The following is a 19,251-nucleotide window of genomic DNA, read 5'->3' as shown; positions in this document are numbered from 1 at the left end:
TCACACTTTCTGTTGTTGGTGTTATTTGCACTCCTTTTATACAATTTTAGTGCTGCCTCCAAAAAAAAACAAACAAAAATCTCTAAATGAGAAAGATTTTGCATTTTCAACTAAAATAACTAAAAGCTCATGGTCATTACAGAGCACTCTTTCCACAGCGACAGAGATTTTCACAACAGATTGACGACGACCCTCAAGTGATTTCACTGCAGGTGAAGATGGAGAATGAAGAGATACACACTGCCTCACTGCTGTTAGAGGAGCTTGGGGAAAAGAGGGAAAACAGCTTTCTCTCCAGCATCTGGACGGCCATTTGAAGGGACTCACCAGCAAAGCCCCTGCTTGGTGCAGCCCATGATGTGGCTGCCGTAGCAGGTATGAACAAGCCCCCCTTACCTCTTCGGCTGCACTCCTAGCCGAGCAGGAGTGAGAGGTGACCAGCTGTCCTCATGAGCGTGCTGCAGAGAAACCAACCTGCTAGCACCTCCGCTCGCCTTCAGAGGATGTCACGGTGCCCCCCTGTCCTCGCTGGAAATGCACAACAGCAGAGATGAACAGCATTAAAAATATCTGCCCCAGTTTCTGGTCATCGTGTTGTCGACTGCACAAAGACTGGGCACGAGTTCAAGCCAAGCAAATAAAGAAAGCAGTAAGGACTTGAAGCTGACTGCAAATCAGCTCTTCTCAATAACTGAAGTGGAGCTACTGCTTTCCTTCTCTTTGTCCCCAGAAGGCATTATTGTCCCTTTGTCCCCAGCTAATGTGAGTAAAAGATGAAGAGAGAGTATCTTAGCTCCAGAGAGAAATGGAGCAGATGCTAGATGGGGAGGAGGACCTTTACAAACAATTTCATTGAGTTACCTGTTAGCAGACGATGACTTTTTTGAGTGAAGTACTGGGGTAATGACGAGGGAGTAGCGCTAGGCAAAGCTCAATAGAATTTGGGGACAAAACAAAAAAAAATAATCATACCACAGAATCTAAAATACGTGAGACATTAATCTCTAGTTGAGACTTAATTAAGCAGGGTGCAATACTACAAACTTAGTAGTTTTCTTCAGACAGCTCTGAGGATGGGGTTATGAGCACAGCAGCAAGCAGGACTACTCAGAAGTTTGGTTATCTTGGCATCTTGTGCAACAACCCTTCCTTCTACTATGAACTGCCTACTATTCACTGCGTTAAAAAAAAGCCCAAAGCTCAATAAGTAAATATAATTGATAACATTGGCAAGGGGCCTCACAGCACTTGCTGCTTACTCAACTCTTGGCTCCTCTTGCTGCTGCAATGATGATGTTGGTCCTGATGTACCTGCTGGACCCCACCACAGGCAGAGAGACATGCATGCTGACAGCATGGCTGGAAAAAAAAACAACAGGAGCCAAGCAACAGAGTAGATGAAGAAGAACAACGTCCAAAATAGACCAGAGCAAAGTTTCCAGATGTTGTTTTTTTGTTTAAATTCAGCTTTTCCTTTGAAATCCCTTCCACAGCTTCTGATCCAGCCTGCACAGTATCTGGAGCAAACACTGAACCAGCTGGAGACTTAATGTCACTTCAAACCTTCACAACCCATCTCCGCCCTACACTACCCCTTTATTTAAAAGCAAAAAAAAAAAAATAAAAAAAATCAAAACAAAACAAAGCAAAAAGAAAACTCAACAGATTGCAAATTTTGCAGGACACAGGTCTATGTTTCAACTTGCCTGATATCCACACGGAGGGAAGACTTGCCCTGAGACCTTTGGTTATTAACTGGAATCTTAAAATAACATAATATTATAAACGTTCCCAAATACTTCTGGGTTTACTTGTTATCAGCACATTTTCAACCTAACAACTGCAGCACTTCTGTGTTAACAAGAGGCAGCCCGAATGCATTTAAGCGTGCTAGGGTGACCACAGAAAACACAAGCTGAGAACCCAACAGCCATTTGCATCTCGAGTAGTTCCCCTCTGTAACTACACATGGAGAGGACTTATTTTATTTACATCACTTTAATTTCTTTTGAGCAAGAGAGAATAGAAAAACAGAAGAACAGAGTGATAATTTCAAATACGTTGTTACTATCTGCAAAGAATTTTATAAAAGTACAAAAACAAAGGGGTTTTGGTTTTTATATTTTGAACAGCAATATAAAAATATGATGTTGGTTCAAAAGTCAGATAAGGTCCATGCTGAGAACTACAAGATTTTTATTGGACGTATTTTACTGAGCATTGAACACTTGCTTATGTAGGCACAGATTGAAGAATAAAACCACAAAATCCAAATGATAAAGTGCAGACCTGTACTGAGGAGCAGGCCTGGTAAGTCAGTCTATTCCTACAACTCAGCAGAGAGAAAGAAGAAGAGGAAAAAAAAAAAAAAAGAAAGAAACTGCCATTATAAGAGAAACAGTGTATGATAAATTAAGTCCTGGGGTGGTACAACTGTGAGGTTTCCTACAAAGTCCAGAGAGTATTCAAATTTTATTTTCTTTTCCATTATTTTTCCAGAAGTGCCACGTGACTTGAACTGTGTGTAAATTAATACATATATGGCTATTTTGTTTCGGAATTAAGAATTATGCACTTACATCAACAAATTCCCCTCCCCAGCAAGGGGTTTCTGCAAACAGTGGCCATGGCTGTGACGAGGACCGGCCCAAGGAAGCCAGTGGGGGTTGTGATTTAAAGAAGGGTTGTGCCAAATCTCCTGCTTGCACCGGTTCTCCCCCAAAGAAGATTTGGGAGATAAAATGGCAACTTCAGCACGTCCTGACCTCTCCCCGCCTCGTAAGGGCAGTTTTTTAGTAACAGAAATATATATTTATATTTCCAGAGCTTGCACACATCCAAAACCAAACCAAACCAAAAAGGCAGAAAACAAGAGGAAGAATAAAAACTAATATAAGCTAAAACATTATTTTGTAGTAAACAATAGAATATAACGTGCAATAGTGCAATTTCTCCTTTGCTGCTCCAACAGTGAAGTCTTGACAGATAGTCCACTGAATTTCGGCGTAGGGCACTTCACTTCTAGCTGCGAGCTTGCCGGGGGTTGCTGGCCTTGCCGGGCTTGGGCGCTGCATCACTTTGTCCTGGCTCTCCTTTCCCCTTGCCGAGGTGGCGGAGCTTTTGATCCCAGCGCTGCGCATCAAAATGCAGACGAATTGCAGAGAGTTAGCAGAAGGAGGAGCTAAGTTTTATAAATATTGTAAGTAGGACAACTACGTGCATTTGCAAGCAACACTGACAAAAAAAAAAAACTGTCATTGTTGCCCCCGCAATACCCCACGTTGGGCCCAAGGGGAGGAATGTGATGTTGTAAGTATTATTATTTCGAACGGAGAGGAGCATCCATTCCCTGGCCTGATTTTCTTGTATATTCTGTGAATGAAAGGGCCAATGCAAGGTACAACACCTTCAGCAAAAGTGTTTCACCTTTTCATCAGCTTGTGCACCTCACTAACATAACACAGTCTGAAGTTATGAAGCCATCAATGCCCTAAATTCCTAATCAGTAATTTCTTGCCCTTTATATTTCAAATTATACAACTAGTTTCCTGATGCAAGCACCATTACTGTACCAGAAATCATTTCATATAGTGACACAAAAACCTTCGTAAGCCTTATCCACAGCTAGTATCTATCAGGAGCTACCAGAACTGGAAGTGTGGCAAGAACGAACAAGATTAAGAAATCACAGGATTAGGAAAAAAAAATAAAAATGGAGCTCAGTTATTGCTTTTTTATATCCGTGGGCCTCTTCACTGCTGAGGCTCTAGAGCCATCACAAAAATGCTCTGCATATTGAAACCCGTGGTGGTCAGAAAAACATCTGAATTGAACTGAAACCAATCCTCAATACAAGGCAATCCCAGCTGTGCAAAAAGTGAGAAAATAAGTGAGAAAATAAGTGAGCTTCCAAGAAAGAAACCATAAATCACCCTGCCACCCCCAGGCTGGGACTAAGCAGAGATCAGCCCACAGCAGCAACGCGGTGTTTGCTCTGCGGCACTGCATCTTGGAAAGTTCTGCCAAATCAAACAGCAACTTGGAATAAGATCCCCATATCTTTTCCCTCATGTAATCTCTGTGGATGTACCAAATCTTGTATTTGTAATGAGAACAGTATTTTCCTGCCAGCCACCATTAAAACAGTTGAAGAAAGATTTCAGTGGAAGAGGAGCCTGGTTTGCACAGGCACAACCACTGTGTTAAGACAAAAGTTAAGAAACTGTTTGAAAATAAGAACAATCTGTGTAAAATGACACTCCTAGCAATGACAAAATCACCGATACTCTGCTGTGCATCAAAGCACGAAGGCCATGCTTCCAGGGCTTGGAAGGCATTAGAGTACTTTACAATTAGAAAACATTATAGAGTATATTCTCATATATCGTTTGCGTTTGTTACTTCCAATTGGATCCTGTACACAAAATGCAAGACTTTTTTATTATGCACCTCCATCATCTAAGCCAGAGAGACAAATTTACAATATCTGCTAACCCCCATAATTTGTGAACTAGATTTCAAGAGTATTAAAATCTGAAAAGTATAATTCTGACTTAGTTTGGAAGACACTTGTAAAGACTTCTCTTTTTCACTAGCCGTACAACCCCAATGAAGTGCATAGCGTTGCAGAAGGCACAGTTTGCCTACAGAGTTAAAACACTCACTCCTATTAATTAACTGGGCTCAGCATAGGCATTTTCTTTCTTAATTTCGACAAGCTTTGGTAGCTGTTTCATGGTATCTACAACATTTGGCTTCTGGTGAGCCGTTTTCTTACCTTGACTTTTTTACCCAGTCGATCCTTCCATTTCTCAGCGATGGAGCCTTCCACCAAGAGTAACCTGCAGAAGGAGACAGTCCAACATCAGCAGGTACGCACTACCTATACAACCCCAGAGCTCTGTGACCCCTGGCAGTCCCCCTAGTAGAGAAGATGATTATTATACTGGAAGGCGATCCAAAGAGTGACACCAAGTTTCTCTTAGCAGGTGACTCTATGCAAGCTCCAGGGGCAGGGAAACAAACCACAGAAAACACCTCGAGGGTAATGGTGCAAGTTACCTGGAGCGCTCCTCGTCTTCGTAGCCCATGATGATGTACTCTTCGTTGGCACTGAGCGGGGGGCACAGGCAGCCGGAGTTTGTGTAAAGGTTTACAGTGTCCTTTGGGATGTTCACAAGGGAAGATTTGAGAATCTCCTTGACTTCCACTACCGCAGTGACGTCGTGACATTTAGTCTTCACCTCCTTCACTTTCGCCCGAATGACTGGGAAGAAATGACAAGAAGTATAGTTAACGGCAGTGGATAATGCAGGTCACCCAGGGTGGTTCTCAGTGACCTCTGGGATTAGACTTTTGTATGGGCCATTATCAGGAGCTTAGCTGGACTCGAGCAACCCCCCTGCCCCCATCTCTCCACTGCTTCCCCCTCCACCCAGAGGCTGCAGGTAGCTGGGTATATCTCAAAACATTGTGGGTCACACATAGGAATTATGTTGGATTTCTGTCCTATGCAATTTGGGCTTTACTTTTAGCATCCCCTCCTCTTTTCTCTTTCCACTTCATGCATTTAATTCATTCCTTGTGTGCCCTTCTTCTCCCTTGTGCCACAACTACTCCTTCTTTGACTGCTTGGAGTACATGTGACCGAACTTAATTTGTCACTCTTGGCCTTTCATGAAATGTGCATATGCATGAAAACTTATTGTATCGCTATCTCTGCTGGATGACAGGCCCTTACCTTTTTGATTCTCTCTCCAGTGACCCAGCACCAATCTGCTCTGTTCTTTATGAACTCCAAACGCTCCTGATCTTGACCTGGTGACCCGCTTAATTGTTTCTTCCCCTGCCCTTTCTTTTTGCCTTAAGTTGCACAGGAGGGAAAGTTGCCTTTCAAAGACAACAGATTTTTGGGCCTCTCATGGTGACCAGTGAACTGATGCCACATGTAAATGCAAAGCAAATCCAGAGGTCACACTCTAGAGAATATCACATCTTTAACAGCTTGCAAATGAAAACCATTACAGATCTGAAAACTGTGGACTAGTACAACTCATCTCTTCGCATATATTGTCCATGAAGACAATCAGCCAGCACATACTGCAGCAACATTAAAAACAATCAATAACTGGTATGCATTTAACATAATTTATCTAGTGATCCTCTTTCTTAAGACCTCTTAAGAGTTTAAAACAAAATCCTACTTCAGTTTGGTGTTCTTTCCAATGCATTCTGAAACCTCTTTGCTTCCACAAGTGAGAAAAGAGGGATACAATATGACTGAGAATACGAAGTGCTGAGGGGTCATCTCCGCCAGCTCACACACAGCCACCTGCAGCACCCTCAGTGACCACCAAGTGCAGGTGTGTAATCCCACTACAGACCAGTCAGTCTGGAGCAATTCCCCAAACAAACCCCAAACAATGCAAAACTAGTCACCTCAAATACATCAACAACGTCTGACTGAATGCAGTTACAAGCTTTTAGCTTTCCATAGGATTTATTTTTGAAAGGAAGCTTATATGGCAACAGTTGGATAAATGCATAATCTTAATAAATATTAAGCAATCGCTACCACTGAAATGAAGTGTTTAAGTTCAGTGAACTTCAGGCAGTTCACATGAGTAATAGGAGCAAGAACAGACCTGACTGTTCAGTTCCCCTAAGTGATACGTATTCATCAACCTCCTTGGCTTAATTTGGTTGAAACAAGCAGCATGAATAGAAGTAGCAGAGTGGACCTGTGATAGAAAACCAGGGCAACCTGGGCAACAGAGGACATAATACAGACACCGTGCACTTTTACAGGTGTTAGTGCCAGTGTAACACAGCTAGAAAGATGTTAATTGATGGCTTCAACGCACAGGAAGGCAAAAGCCTAGTATGTCTGTAAGATGCCAGGGTGAGTTTGCAGGCCTAAGAATTACCACAAACATCCCTTCCTGTGCAAGCAGAACACATCGGAGCTGTAAATACAAGAGGAGGTTCAAGCGCAGCAGCCCACAATGTCACTTCTGCCAAATGACTCCTTGCACTAAAGAAGTGCATGAACCCCGAATGCCCATGCTGACGCTGAATTAACTACCACGCAGTGTCAACAGAGACACTCTTGTACTACCCTATTAAGCTAATCCCCTTCATCCCTCTGCAAACACTCTCAGTTTTGAATTTGGAAATGTTTCAGGCCACATCTGTAACAAGTACTACTGGATTAACCATCAGTAATTGGGTCCATGGGCTATTGCTGTGAAATTCTTCCCAGCCCCGTTTAATTCTCTTCCTGTAGCCTTCTCCTACAGGGCTTGGGAGCTGGCCACGCAGCTGTCCTTACCGTAGTTGTAATTGTTGCGTAGATAGGTCTTCTGGGTAGCTTTAATAGGCTTGCATTTGCAGCGCTCTACAAAACAGAAACTTTTGTTTAGAAAGAAAACAGCATTTGGTCACTGACAATCTCCCCCAAACCCCACGGTCACACCTGACAAGTATCTCCCTGAATTTACTTAGTTAGTACAGAGAAGTTAAATGTTAAAAAGCACAGGGTACTTCTGCTGGAAGATGTTCTGAAAGTGAGCAGCAGAGGTTTCCAGAAGAAAATTGACAAGATGAAATTAAAAAAAAATGAATAAAACCAAACAAAACAACAACAAAACCCTAGCCTCCAAAAAAACCAAAACCAAACCACAACCCTTTATTTTTAAGTATGTCCTACAGACAGTGCTTCATCTAAAATACAGATCCAGCTGAGAAATTAAGGGCTACATCCAGCACAGGGCTTTGACACATCCCAGGGCATAACTTTCAGGTCTCGTGTCAGCAGCAGAGTCCCTGGCCAAGAGGGCGCACCAAGCAGTGGTCAGGCAGGTTACTCATTTAGGACTTGCAGGAAACCCACCTGGCACTGGCACTGTCTTTCATCCTAAAGGTATAAGCCACGTAGCAGCAAGGGATAAAGGCAAGAAACCAGGCTCCTTCACCTCAGGGATGCTGTTTCCTCAGTTCCCAACTCATTTCGCTCGAAACAACCTAAGGAGGGGCAGTGCTGAATTCTCCCTTCAGAAATTATGAGGACTGAAAATTCCTGGAGTAACAAATGTCTGCGTAGGTGTAACTAAAACAAGGAGCTACTCATGAGCCTGTGTTATGGAGTGCGGGACTGAAAACTGAGAGAGCCAGAGGAGGGAATGGAGGCATTGACCAGCAGGCAGCAGGGCCAGCAGCTGAAAACCTCCGATTCAGGGCAACAACCACCTCATTGAGCACAGCGCTCAGCAGATGCCTGCAGCTTGCGCTTTCCAAGGAGGAAAGATCAGCAGTTTCTTGGCAACATCCCCTAGAACCCACTGTGGTTCCACCAGCACACTCGCTGTCTAAATTGGAAGGAGTAATGTGGAGAGGCTGCCACCAGCCTAAAACCTACACAGTGGGTCATCGGCCCTGGGTATAATGGGAGCTTGTGCCGTACGTGTGGGATTTGGACATGCCTAACAACAAATCTGGGCCACCCTCCTGCTTGGGCTCACTGTATAACATCGGGATCCTGTACCTCAGGTTTAATTAAAGCAGGGAAATTACTAGCCCACCTAGCAGGATGGATGACCTTCAGAACACAACCTAACTGCTAGCGTGCAGTTAGTTTGGTGGCCTCTCACACTCAGACCCAGCCAGAAATGTCACCCATTTCCAACCGCAGGTCCCAGTATTACACATACGTGGTCATCCAATGTAATGCATCAGTGGAAACAAAATCTCCTTTAGGAAAGGACAGGTGAGCTGTGAGCAGGACTCCGGTGTCCTCAGTCGTACTCTGTGTCCTAAATACCACCCCTGCCTCCTGGCTGCATTTCACCCAGCACCTAAGTGAAAGAAGACTCAATACAGCCTACTTCTGTACAACACTGTTCTAAAATAATGACGCCGGGGATTTAGTTAAATCCACCACGAAGAGTTTGGGGAAGAACTTTTATTTTCTTTTTAAGACTTCTGCATTAAATACAAAGATGGTATCTTGCGGTTATGGACTTCTCGAGTTATTATTTATTTTGGATTGCAAGGATTTTTGTAGTTGAAAGTACCAAAAATCCAGGAAAGAGATGAACATCGCACAAGAAGAGGATATTGTTTCCTTGAATTTCAAATGTCCTCAGGAATCTATATATAGGATCCTACAGACTTCAGCTTTTGTATGACTGTGTTAAAATAATATAAGCTGAGAAGGGAAGTGATTTTTGGCTTCTCTTCTGCCTGTGGGAGCTCATACATATTTTAGACTGAATTATGGCCCCTTTTATAAGCTGCCTCAAGACAGGCCATACAAGAGGCTCCTACGACCCACACTCGCACAGGCATCTCGGCATTAGCATCCAACACATTTTATACTCTCCTGCTCAGCAACACTTTGCTCTGTGGCACAGGTAGAAAAACATAGTCTAAATTACAGGACAAGAACATATAGCCTCACATTTCCCTCATTTTAAGGTAATACTGGATTGCCTTTTAACTTGATTATTTGTTTTAAATTTGAGGAGTGCCTTTGATTATTCTTGGTGTAGAACTTAGTGGATAGACCTGGCTGTGCTCTTCACAAAGGGTACCTTCCCGCTGTCCTCGTCCTTTACAAGTTTGTATTTCCGAGAACTTTACAAAATGACGCACTGTTTCTACTACTTAGAAATGCAGAGACTGGCACAGGGGCACTTGCCAAGGTCAGCCAGCCGCAGAGCAAGAAGCAGCTCATCTCTCCCAACGCCTGGTACAGCGGCTTTCAACGGGAGCGCGATGCGAGGATTAGAAAATACTCTTTTGATTGATGCATATTTCTTGTAAATCTGAGCCTTCCCAGAGCAGGGAACATCCTCGGAGGGTGGCTGCAAAAGAATTGTGTTAAAAATGCACTGTGTCTCGTGGTGCTAAGGGCAAGTCCCATCTGACATGATTCTCTCCTCCAAAGCCACCAGAAGAGCTCTGAAACTGCAAACTCATTATAAACCAAACTCATTATAAACCAAGACAGGGAGCAGAGGCTCACATCAAGTTGGTGCTGAGATCTCAGCTGACTTTGCCATTAAATATTCTTTTTTAATACAAGTCAACACAATACTAATGTATGCTCAGCATCTATACCATGGGAAACAGCTCCCTGTAAATACCCAAACCAATGGATTACAGGGGAAAAGATTCTCTGTTGTAGCTGCTACCTACAAACTGCCATCTTACATACATGTGTGCGCACAACATAAACACGTGCTCGAACCTGGCAAATGCTTCCATGATAAGTTAATGGGGAAAAAAGCCTGGAAAAAATGTCTAAATGACTGAAAAGCATCTCAGGAAGCCGACAGAAATCTAGCTTACTTCCAAGAGGCTAAAAAGCTAGCTGAAATAGGTATAGCACATTGAACCACAATCTGCGTCCCTACAGTAAAAGCTAGCAATAAGAACATTGTCCTTCTTCTTCATCAGCTCCATGAATCTTTACCCTCTGTTTTGGATGTGAGTTTTCAAGCCTGCATCCCTAAAGGCAGGCAGTTCTGAAGATACGTTTGATAATTTTGATATAAGGTGGCAGGAGATGAGTGCTGAAGTTAGCAAACCTTGGTATCTAACTGTACATTCCACAACCATATTTAGGTGCTTACATTAATAACTGGACCTCGGCATGTACTGTAGCTGGTCAGCACCTCTGGAGAGGAAAACTTCCACGGGAATGGTAATAAAATTCAAGAAAACCTATAGTCATTGGCTTGCTTGAGCAACAAATGCACCTTTCTATAATCTGCTAGCTACTGAACTGGGCTTTGCTTTGCTTTGCACTGCCTGTGAGTAGTGGCAGCACTCAAGGGATTTTACTCAGTTCCAGCAAAAACAAAATGAAACAACAACAACAAAAAAAGCAACGGGGGAGCTGTTGGAATAAAAACAGCCTCAGAAGGTCTCATTCTCCATCTCCTCAGGTTAACGGGAGTTTTGCCATTATCTACAGAGAGGTCAGAATTTAATTTGCAAGTCAGAATGAACCACAACCCTGCTTTTACCCTCAGTGACTGAGAGAGCTAGCCTACTCACCAGTGCGCCACAAAGGGAATTAACATTAAGGAAAATAGGGCAGAAAGCACTGCATTTTTCCTTTTCGACTGAATCTCAAACAGCCTGCTTGAATCTAGCCTCTTTTGGCTAAAACGAATAAATAACAAAAGGAACATTACATCTCTAACTTCTTTCACTTTACTTCTGCAGCACGTTACTGTGAGCATCTGCAACTTCACTGCTTCTTTCCTTACAACTCACAGCAATGGTATTTATAGGTGTAAGGACGTTTCTTTTGGTACGTACAATCCCAAGGTCCTACTGCGTCGCTTTGTGGTTTAAACACTTGGGATTTTCATCACTGCAGTAAGCGTTTCTCAGTTAAATAAAAACTCATACTGGTATGCTAGTTAAAGCCTGCCAACGGCTACAGCATTATTTTCCTCCCTGCATTTTCAGTTATGCATGGAAAAACAACTGGAAGAGCTGAAGAAATAATGACATTTTTGGTGGGAGGGAGGAAAATTCATGTAATGATCATTCTCACTGTTCGAGACAGAACTTGTCCTGAGACCAGCACGGCCACCTTGACTTCATGGCAATTTTGCCCTGGCAAAAGCAGAAGAAACAAGAGCTGGAGGGCTGATTTGGCCAGAAGTACACAGGTTTACCAGCCCCAAATCTCACCTTCCCGTGATGGATACAGGTACCAGTCAAAAGCACAATCTACAGGATCTCAAGACAAAGCCAGGTATTTACGCATCACTTAGTACTGCTCTTACTTCATCAAGCATTAAAGGGACGTGCTTACGCAGCTCATTATACAGCTTTATAAAACCGTACTCACCGATGCCGGAGCCTCTACAGTTGCCATTATTAGAATCCATCGGGAAATCTGGCACAGATTCGTAAAATACAGAAAGAAACGTTAGGATGTTTAATAGCGGATTATTTCAACAACCCCCCATTGCAACGCTTTCTCTTTCTCTCATATTTAGTATATTAAAACTCAATGAATAATCGGATTGCAATGTTCCAGAGGCCAGCCTGTTCCTGCTAGAGTTGACATCAGTTCTTATCTACGCTTCATCCAAACACGGCACACAGCATTACGGGCTGAAGCAGATTAAATAGCCCATTTCCAGAGGTGCACAGACTGGCAGGTTCAGGGCAAGGAGGGAAATTTATGGCAGGAATTTGCAGCATCTACAAAAAGCACACGTAGTGTTTGCATTTCATTAGATGATGAAGGAGAAATTACTTTTGGTTTGTTTTTTTGGTTACTGAGGAAATCAAACCAACCACAATCGTATCATTGAAGCAAATGCCAAAACAAATGTTTCAGACCTTCCCCTTCCCCTCAATTTAAAAACATGCTGATTATTTGAAGGAGAGATAAAGAACAGGAGGAAAAAAAACAGGCCCTGTGCCAGACTTCCAAAGAACTGCTATTGGATGCTCTTGTACATAGAATGGTCCTCGCATTGGTAAAATGCGTAATTTCAAATCTATTATTAAATTGCACAGTTCAATGGGCCTACACACATACTTGGTCTTGAGAAACGAGTATGTTAATGCACACAACCTTGTATAAGTCAAGCAAAAAGACACAAGAGAAACAAGACTGGGGAGAGAGGTAGCATACTTTATTAGAAGGACAAATAAAATGGGAAACAAATGAGCTTTCAGATCAAGCCCCCTTCTGTAAGCCTGCACACCCAAAAGTTTCCACAGGTTTTTCAGCTGTCAAAGCTGGTATCGTACCAACATCATCTTTCTTAGATGCTTACGGTATCTTGGATACAACAACCTTGCTACTGCAATATAGAACAAGCGAACACGCAGCCACGTAACAGCAGCTCCTCTCGTGGCTGCAATACAGCCTGGAGTGACACTTGGCATAGGTGAAGGATTTAGACGCATAGACTGAATTTTAAGGGCAGGGGCTGTTATTTAATCATAGATTACGTAAATACATAATTAAAATACTGGTCTACAAGATATCTAGTATTAGTTATTTGATGTTCCAATTTGGCCATGCATTTAAAAAAAATAAACAAAAAAACCCCATACCTTCATCTCAATGCATATTTATCTTTGTACTTTTCATCGCAATGTGGAACTTCCCTTACATTAACAGAGATAGGCTAAAGGACTAGCAAGATGCAAGGAAATCTGAAAAACACGTAAATCTCTTGCCTACTTAATGATTAACTTCCCAAAATTGGGACTTCAGAAGTAAGTACTCCTACTCACTATGAAATTTTTTACTTTTTGCTCCTAATTAGCAAAAGATTTAGCAAACAGTATTGAATGATTGCATAGATGCTCCTTTACGTCCAATACCTGGTTGCTACCTCAAATCAAATGCGTTTTCTTCCAAAAAAGCACCAAACTGCTGTGGTACATTAGCTTACGGAACAAAAACAAGGTTTTAACGGTGCCAATTTGGTCTTCGGTAACCGTGTACTTCCATGGTAGCTGCAAGGCTTTTCCATGCTGCCTTCTGACAAGTCAAGTCATACACACTAATCCTTGCTTACGTGTTTCATTTGGATTAATCACTTGAATTTTAAAAAATAAGTTCCTATCATCAGGTAGTGTTGGAAAATTCCTTCTGGCGTGGTAACAGCATGACAAGTCCTTGAGCCTCCATCCTGGTACTTCGCTAGCTGCTCCCACAGCAGACACAAGTCTGCACGACCTCCCAGCAGCAGCCTCGTGTTGGGTTTCCTTGGCCAAATTCCCTGCTTGCTTTTAGGGCTGGCTGGCTTTGCAAATGCCCTAGACAACTCCTTCTGGTGCTTCACGTGGCCCAGCAAGCTCCAATCTTGACAAGATTTCATTGATAACCATTTGACATGAGAATAAATCTGTTTGTTAGGGTACACTGCCTGAATTGAAACCACAGCTTATTGAATTTGAAATCGAACCTACAGCTGGATCCCGTTTGGTACCACTCCAGCATCAGCTGAAGGTCCAGTTCCCTCTGGTATTACAGCTGAATACAAGCCAGAGTTACGTGCACTTGCCGTGGCCGAGGAACTCTCCTGAGAAGTAATGCTGATGCAATGAGGGTGGTGAACACTCAAGGTGCCTACTATAAGCCTGCCACCACAAACACACACCAAACTGAACCTGCTTTCCACAAGACGTTCTCTTCCACTCCTGGGTACACAACTTAATTGCATTATTATTATTTTTACAGAACCAAATTCCAGCACACCGCGACCTCAGCCCACTTCCTAATTCTGCACACGTTTGTTTGCCAGGCCACGTGCCCTACCCCAGGCCAGTGGCTATGGGTCTGTGAGGAGACAGCTGGCTGCGTGGTGGGCGAGTAACTCAGAAGGCTGTGTGCATAAGCGGCTGTTTGGGGAAACGGCTGCAATTTCTGTGCTGTGCTCAGGCTGCGGTGCGCGGTGGATTGTGCTCTGCAATTGTGGTCAGCGCGCCGTGTCTGCCCGTGAACGGCAGAGGAGTAAGCAGGCACCTTCGTGTCACTTCGTGACTCATCTCCTGACTTTGGAGGGCTGGGCACAGGCAAGTACCAGCCTTAAGGTGATGCTAATCGTCCTCAGGGCACTTGTGTGTGTTGAGGGATGAGCAGTTTCTACTGAGGAAGAGAAGCGCAGGCTTGTGCAGGCAGCTGGAGACCTTCCCCACTCCATGGCACGTCTGGGTAAAGGCTTCCCGCTCCCCCATCTTCTCCACGGCCACCAACAGGTCAGGCTCTCCTCACCTGGTCCCTTCCCACCCACCAGGGAAGGGAGGATGATGAAGGTCTGGGCCAGCCTGAGCAGCAGCCACAGCACCCCATCCGTCGGACAGGTGGGGGGGAACTTCTCTGTCAGGCTCGTCCACGTGCTGCTTGGACCTCCAGTCGTCAGGCAGCCACGAGAAATTAAAAAAGCTATTTTTAAAAAATAAACGGCTGACTTCCTATTGTTCCTCTTCTCTTCAGCGTGGAGCTCTTTGCCAAGTTTTGTCTTTGCAAAACAATCTTTTGAAAGAAGTATCTGTCAGCGATGATTAGCAGAACTGCCAACGAGGAAATGTTCTCCAGAGCTCCGATTCAAAGGCTTCCTACTAAATCTTGGTTAAGAGTGGGGGATAAAATCCAAACCGATTTTTTCCAATAAGCTGTTTTAATTAATCATTTTTCAGAGGAAAGCTATTAAAACACTAACAAAGAGAGAAGATAAAAGCCGCTTGCATAGTAAGTGCGCAAGATAACAATTCTTGGACCACAGGTTTGGGTGAGAGCCTTGCGAAAAAGGAGCAATTTGGCAAAACTTACTTTTGAGCATACAACTCAAGCATCTTATCTAATTGCAAGAAAAGAAAAAGCACAAACAGCAGAAGTAATGTGAAGATCAGTCCCAGCTGAAACTGAATGCAGACCACGCAAGCCCCCAGGCCACAGGGCGGCTCCGCAGGCACACAAGGATGCTGAGCCCCTCATCGCCCACTCCCACCAACACTGAGCTGGCAGGTTCAGAGCCATCACCAGGGCAAGGAGCAGAAGGCTTCCTCTCACTTCCACATCTGAGTTTGCGTTTGGAAACCACTCCTTTGGAAATGAAGGTCACAATGTGTGAAAAGCGAGCATGGGAAAGGGTTCTTTCTTTTGCTTCTGTTTGAAGCACACAGCGACCAATTCAGATACTGGGTGACTGTGATTTTATCTCGGTGTACAGGCAGACGTAGAGGACTCGGACTACATGGAGAAACCACGGCTTCATTAAAGATCTGGCAACACGTCTCCATCAATTAAATAATCTTTCCTTTTCATTAATGTTTAAGAAGTTGTATTTCTAAAGGGATTTGTGACTCTAATCCCCTGTTTATGATGATCACCCAAAATGGTTCTGACGCTTATTGTACACGTTTATGATGTTTCCCTTTTCTCCAATATCTCGCTGACGGCCTGATGTGCCTTCACTTTTATGTCTACTTTTAATCCAGGCCGCTCTTCTTCCAGGTCAAAGGGATGAAGTATGTGCAGGGATGAGCAGATGGTTTGGAGCAGCAGCGAGGCGACTTTGACTGATACAGAAACCCACAAGCACGTAAACCAGACACAGATCTCCTTGTGACAGGAGCAGGAGGACTCCTAGGGCAGCCTCCTAGGGCAGCAGCACGTGTGAGCTTCTTAGAAGTAACAAAACATTTAAGAAAATAAGATACAGTGAGATATGACTGCCTTTACCAAGGCACCACTCGCAATTGCCTACAGGGAAACATCAAGGACTGCAGTCACTCCTGCACCTACTGGAGAAGCTGGACGTTTCCCTATTTTCCTCAAGTATGGCCCACTGATACCATGACTTATACACTTGCAGAGCCAGAAATTCAACCAATGGACCTGTTCCCTAGTACAGGCAGCACCCAGCTCCCCCTTTAAAGCAGGGACAAACACATCACTGGAGACAAGCACAGCGCGAGAGGCAGCAGCAGACGAGCACGCAGGCTGAGGTGTGTGTGCATCTGCATCAGCAATGAACATTTTGGAGACCAGCACAAGCCCAGGGGTTCCCCCTGCCCCTCTTAATTCTAGGGCTCAGCTGGAGGAAAGCTGTGCAGGCAAACAAAGCAATTCCACTATCCTTAGCAGCCTTCTCCATCACGGACATAGCAGTGGCTACTTGATCCCCGGCAGGCACGGGGAGCACAACCGATGAGGAGTCTTTCATCCCTTACAGTGACACCAACCAAAAAAAAAGGAACAAGTGAACTTCACCTCATCTTCAACTTGGCATCAGCAACAGCAGAGCCAAGACCAACTGCTTCAGTGGTGAGAGGGAGTGTTAGCAAGGTGTGTCCTCGGTCAGAGGAGCCTTTTCACATCATGTATCACAGACCCTGCTTTGCAAAAGCCTCTGCTCTGATCACGGTAACCATCTGACCGTGCTGTCCTTCAGGCTGCCACCTTACCAGAAGGACCAGGCAAACACGTTAAAGTCCTCCCCGGTACTAACTCAGAGACCTTGGGAGGACAGGACAGTCACCTACTCTTACTTTGCAGGCAGCATACTCCTTTATAAAAGTGAAAAATCAAGATTTCACTTCCAAGGAATAAGAACACCACCTTCCTCAAGAAAAGACTGTTAAAAATGGGTCTATGTTTCTGCCTGCTCTCTGAGATGGGGTCTACAAGCAGCCTGAGGTCTGGGAGTGCTGAGGAGACACAGCAAGAGCAGGCGCCCTGCGTGCCAGCCGCGCGGCAGCTCGCTCTCCCTGTCTGCTACTTGGCTGCGCTCCTCTGTTTGGAGAATGAAACTTGGAAGTGTTCACCTCGCCTCTTCCCCGGACAGGGATCCTTCCTCCTGCTCTCTCAAGGAGCATTTTCATTCCCTCAAGAAGGATTCTTTCAGCCCGGTGCATAATGCATCGGTTCAGCGTTTTCAGCCCCGCAATGGGAATGTCAGCAGGTTCCCATTCGCTGAAAGGCAGTTTTCACGGACCCGGCACTGGGATCCCTCAAAGGGGTCATTGTGCTGCCGAGCTCCTCAGCAATAGGTAACTCGGGGGCACTTTCAGCAAAAACCTTCCTCCCTCCGGCTCTCACCGCGATCGCTTTCGGAGCCCGGCCGGCTCCGGACCCGTTCGCGAGGCCCCTTCCCGGGGGCACCCCGAGGGGCTGCAGCCCCCGGAGGCGGCGGAGGGGGGCCCGGGGGCTCGTCGGGCACTCACCGGCACCCTCGGCGGTGACGATGGCCTCGGGGGAGATGCAGACGCCGCGGTCGTAGAGGGGCAGCTCGTCGCAGGCCAGGCTCTCGGGCCAGGCGTGGCGGTAGCGGAGCAGGACGGGCTCGCAGCCGGCCCGGGCTCGCTCGCAGACGGCCCGGCAGGGCTTGATGGGCTCCTGCTGGAAGTCGATGGTGCAGATGGGCGCGTACATGGCGCAGAGGAAGAAGAGCAGGTCCGGGCTGCAGTTGGTGCCCAGCAGCCCCTCGAACTGCTCCATGGCCAGCACGGCGTTGGCCTGCGTGCTGTGGTGCAGGTGGTTGGGCATCTTGGTCACGTTCCAGGGCAGCGGCCGGCACAGCGGGATGCGCACCGGCTCGCAGGCCGCCGCCCGCCCCGCCGCCGCCCGGCCCAGCAGCAGCAGCGCGGCCAGGGCCAGCGCCCGCAGCCCCCGCCGCATGCCGCCCGCAGCACCGCCCCGCAGCACCGCCCCGAGCCCCGAGCCCCCAGCCCCGAGCCCCGAGCTCCGACGGCTGCGGGCCACCAGCGGCACCAGCGGCTCAGGGGCCGGGCGCCGCCGCCGCCGCCGCTCCCCGCTCGGCCCCGGGCCCGGCCCCGGCCGCGGGCCCGCCCCCGGGGCAGGGAGCAAACAAAGGAGCGGGGCCGGGCCCGGCAGGGATCCCCGTCCCCTCCGTGAGGGTGGAAGAGGGAGAGCGATCCCGCTGCGGTGTGCAGTGTGAAACCCGTGGGGTGGCCGGTGACAACGCCCGGCCTCGTGTGGCGGAGATCCTGCCCCAAAAGGGACCGCTCTGACAGCGGCGACCACGCGAGCAGGGTGCCGGACTGATGGGTTAGCACAAACTCCGTGATAAAAGCAGGTCCCGGGGGTGCTGGGGGGCTGTGAGGGTTTGGTTAAGACCCATGAACCTAAATAACAGCAGTAAGGGAACGGTACCACACCAAGTCATGTCCTAGAATAAAGCAGTGCTCAGCTGGGCTGACTCAAATTTGCCCCCAAAATACCTCATAGGAGAAATCAAGACAAAGCTCGTTACCGTATCACACAAGAGCCATGCTAATCCACACCAAGTTGTCCTCATTACGCTTATATAAATCCATTTAAATTTGTAAAAAAACAGAAAAACAGTGGGGCTGTGATGCCGGGAGGGCGGATTTCAGGGAGCAGGGGCTCGCTAACAGGGATGTGGGGGTGCCTGGGGGTGCCGGCCTCTGCATTCGGGTACACACACAGAAGGGCTGCAGAGGACAGGAACGGGCACTGACAGCTTTGTTCCTGCACCAGAAGGGAGCAGCTAGCCCAGACGGCTGGGATTGATTTATTCCCTTGTTGGTTTTTCTTCCTCCCTTTCACAGGGTCTGTACGCACCCTCCCCAAGCTTGTTTCTCCCTCACCGGAGGCAGACAAACAGCAACTGTTTGTTTAAGAAGCCAGAGTCAGCTTCCTGAGAGAGGCTGATGGCCCCTGTGCTGCTGAGGAGGGGACACAAGCACGGCTGCCTGCCTTGCACTACCTAAGGG

General features: G+C 46.2%; 1 protein-coding gene across 1 annotated transcript; it reads right to left on the bottom strand.

The window, feature by feature from the left end:
- Positions 1 to 2,864: 2,864 nt before the first annotated feature.
- FRZB (frizzled related protein) lies at positions 2,865 to 18,172 on the bottom strand. Its single transcript, XM_032190399.1, has 6 exons — positions 17,719 to 18,172; positions 11,870 to 11,917; positions 7,331 to 7,396; positions 5,062 to 5,266; positions 4,778 to 4,841; positions 2,865 to 3,132 (listed from the first exon to the last, which is right to left on the bottom strand). The coding sequence occupies exons 1-6, from the start codon at positions 18,170 to 18,172 to the stop codon at positions 3,022 to 3,024; spliced, it is 948 nt and encodes a 315-aa protein (XP_032046290.1). The 3' UTR covers positions 2,865 to 3,021.
- Between the last annotated feature and the right edge of the window lie 1,079 nt (positions 18,173 to 19,251).

The sequence above is a fragment of the Aythya fuligula genome, chromosome 6 (assembly GCF_009819795.1).
Source record: "Aythya fuligula isolate bAytFul2 chromosome 6, bAytFul2.pri, whole genome shotgun sequence".
Classification (NCBI taxonomy): domain Eukaryota; kingdom Metazoa; phylum Chordata; class Aves; order Anseriformes; family Anatidae; genus Aythya; species Aythya fuligula.
This window is presented reverse-complemented; position numbering and strand designations above follow the sequence as displayed.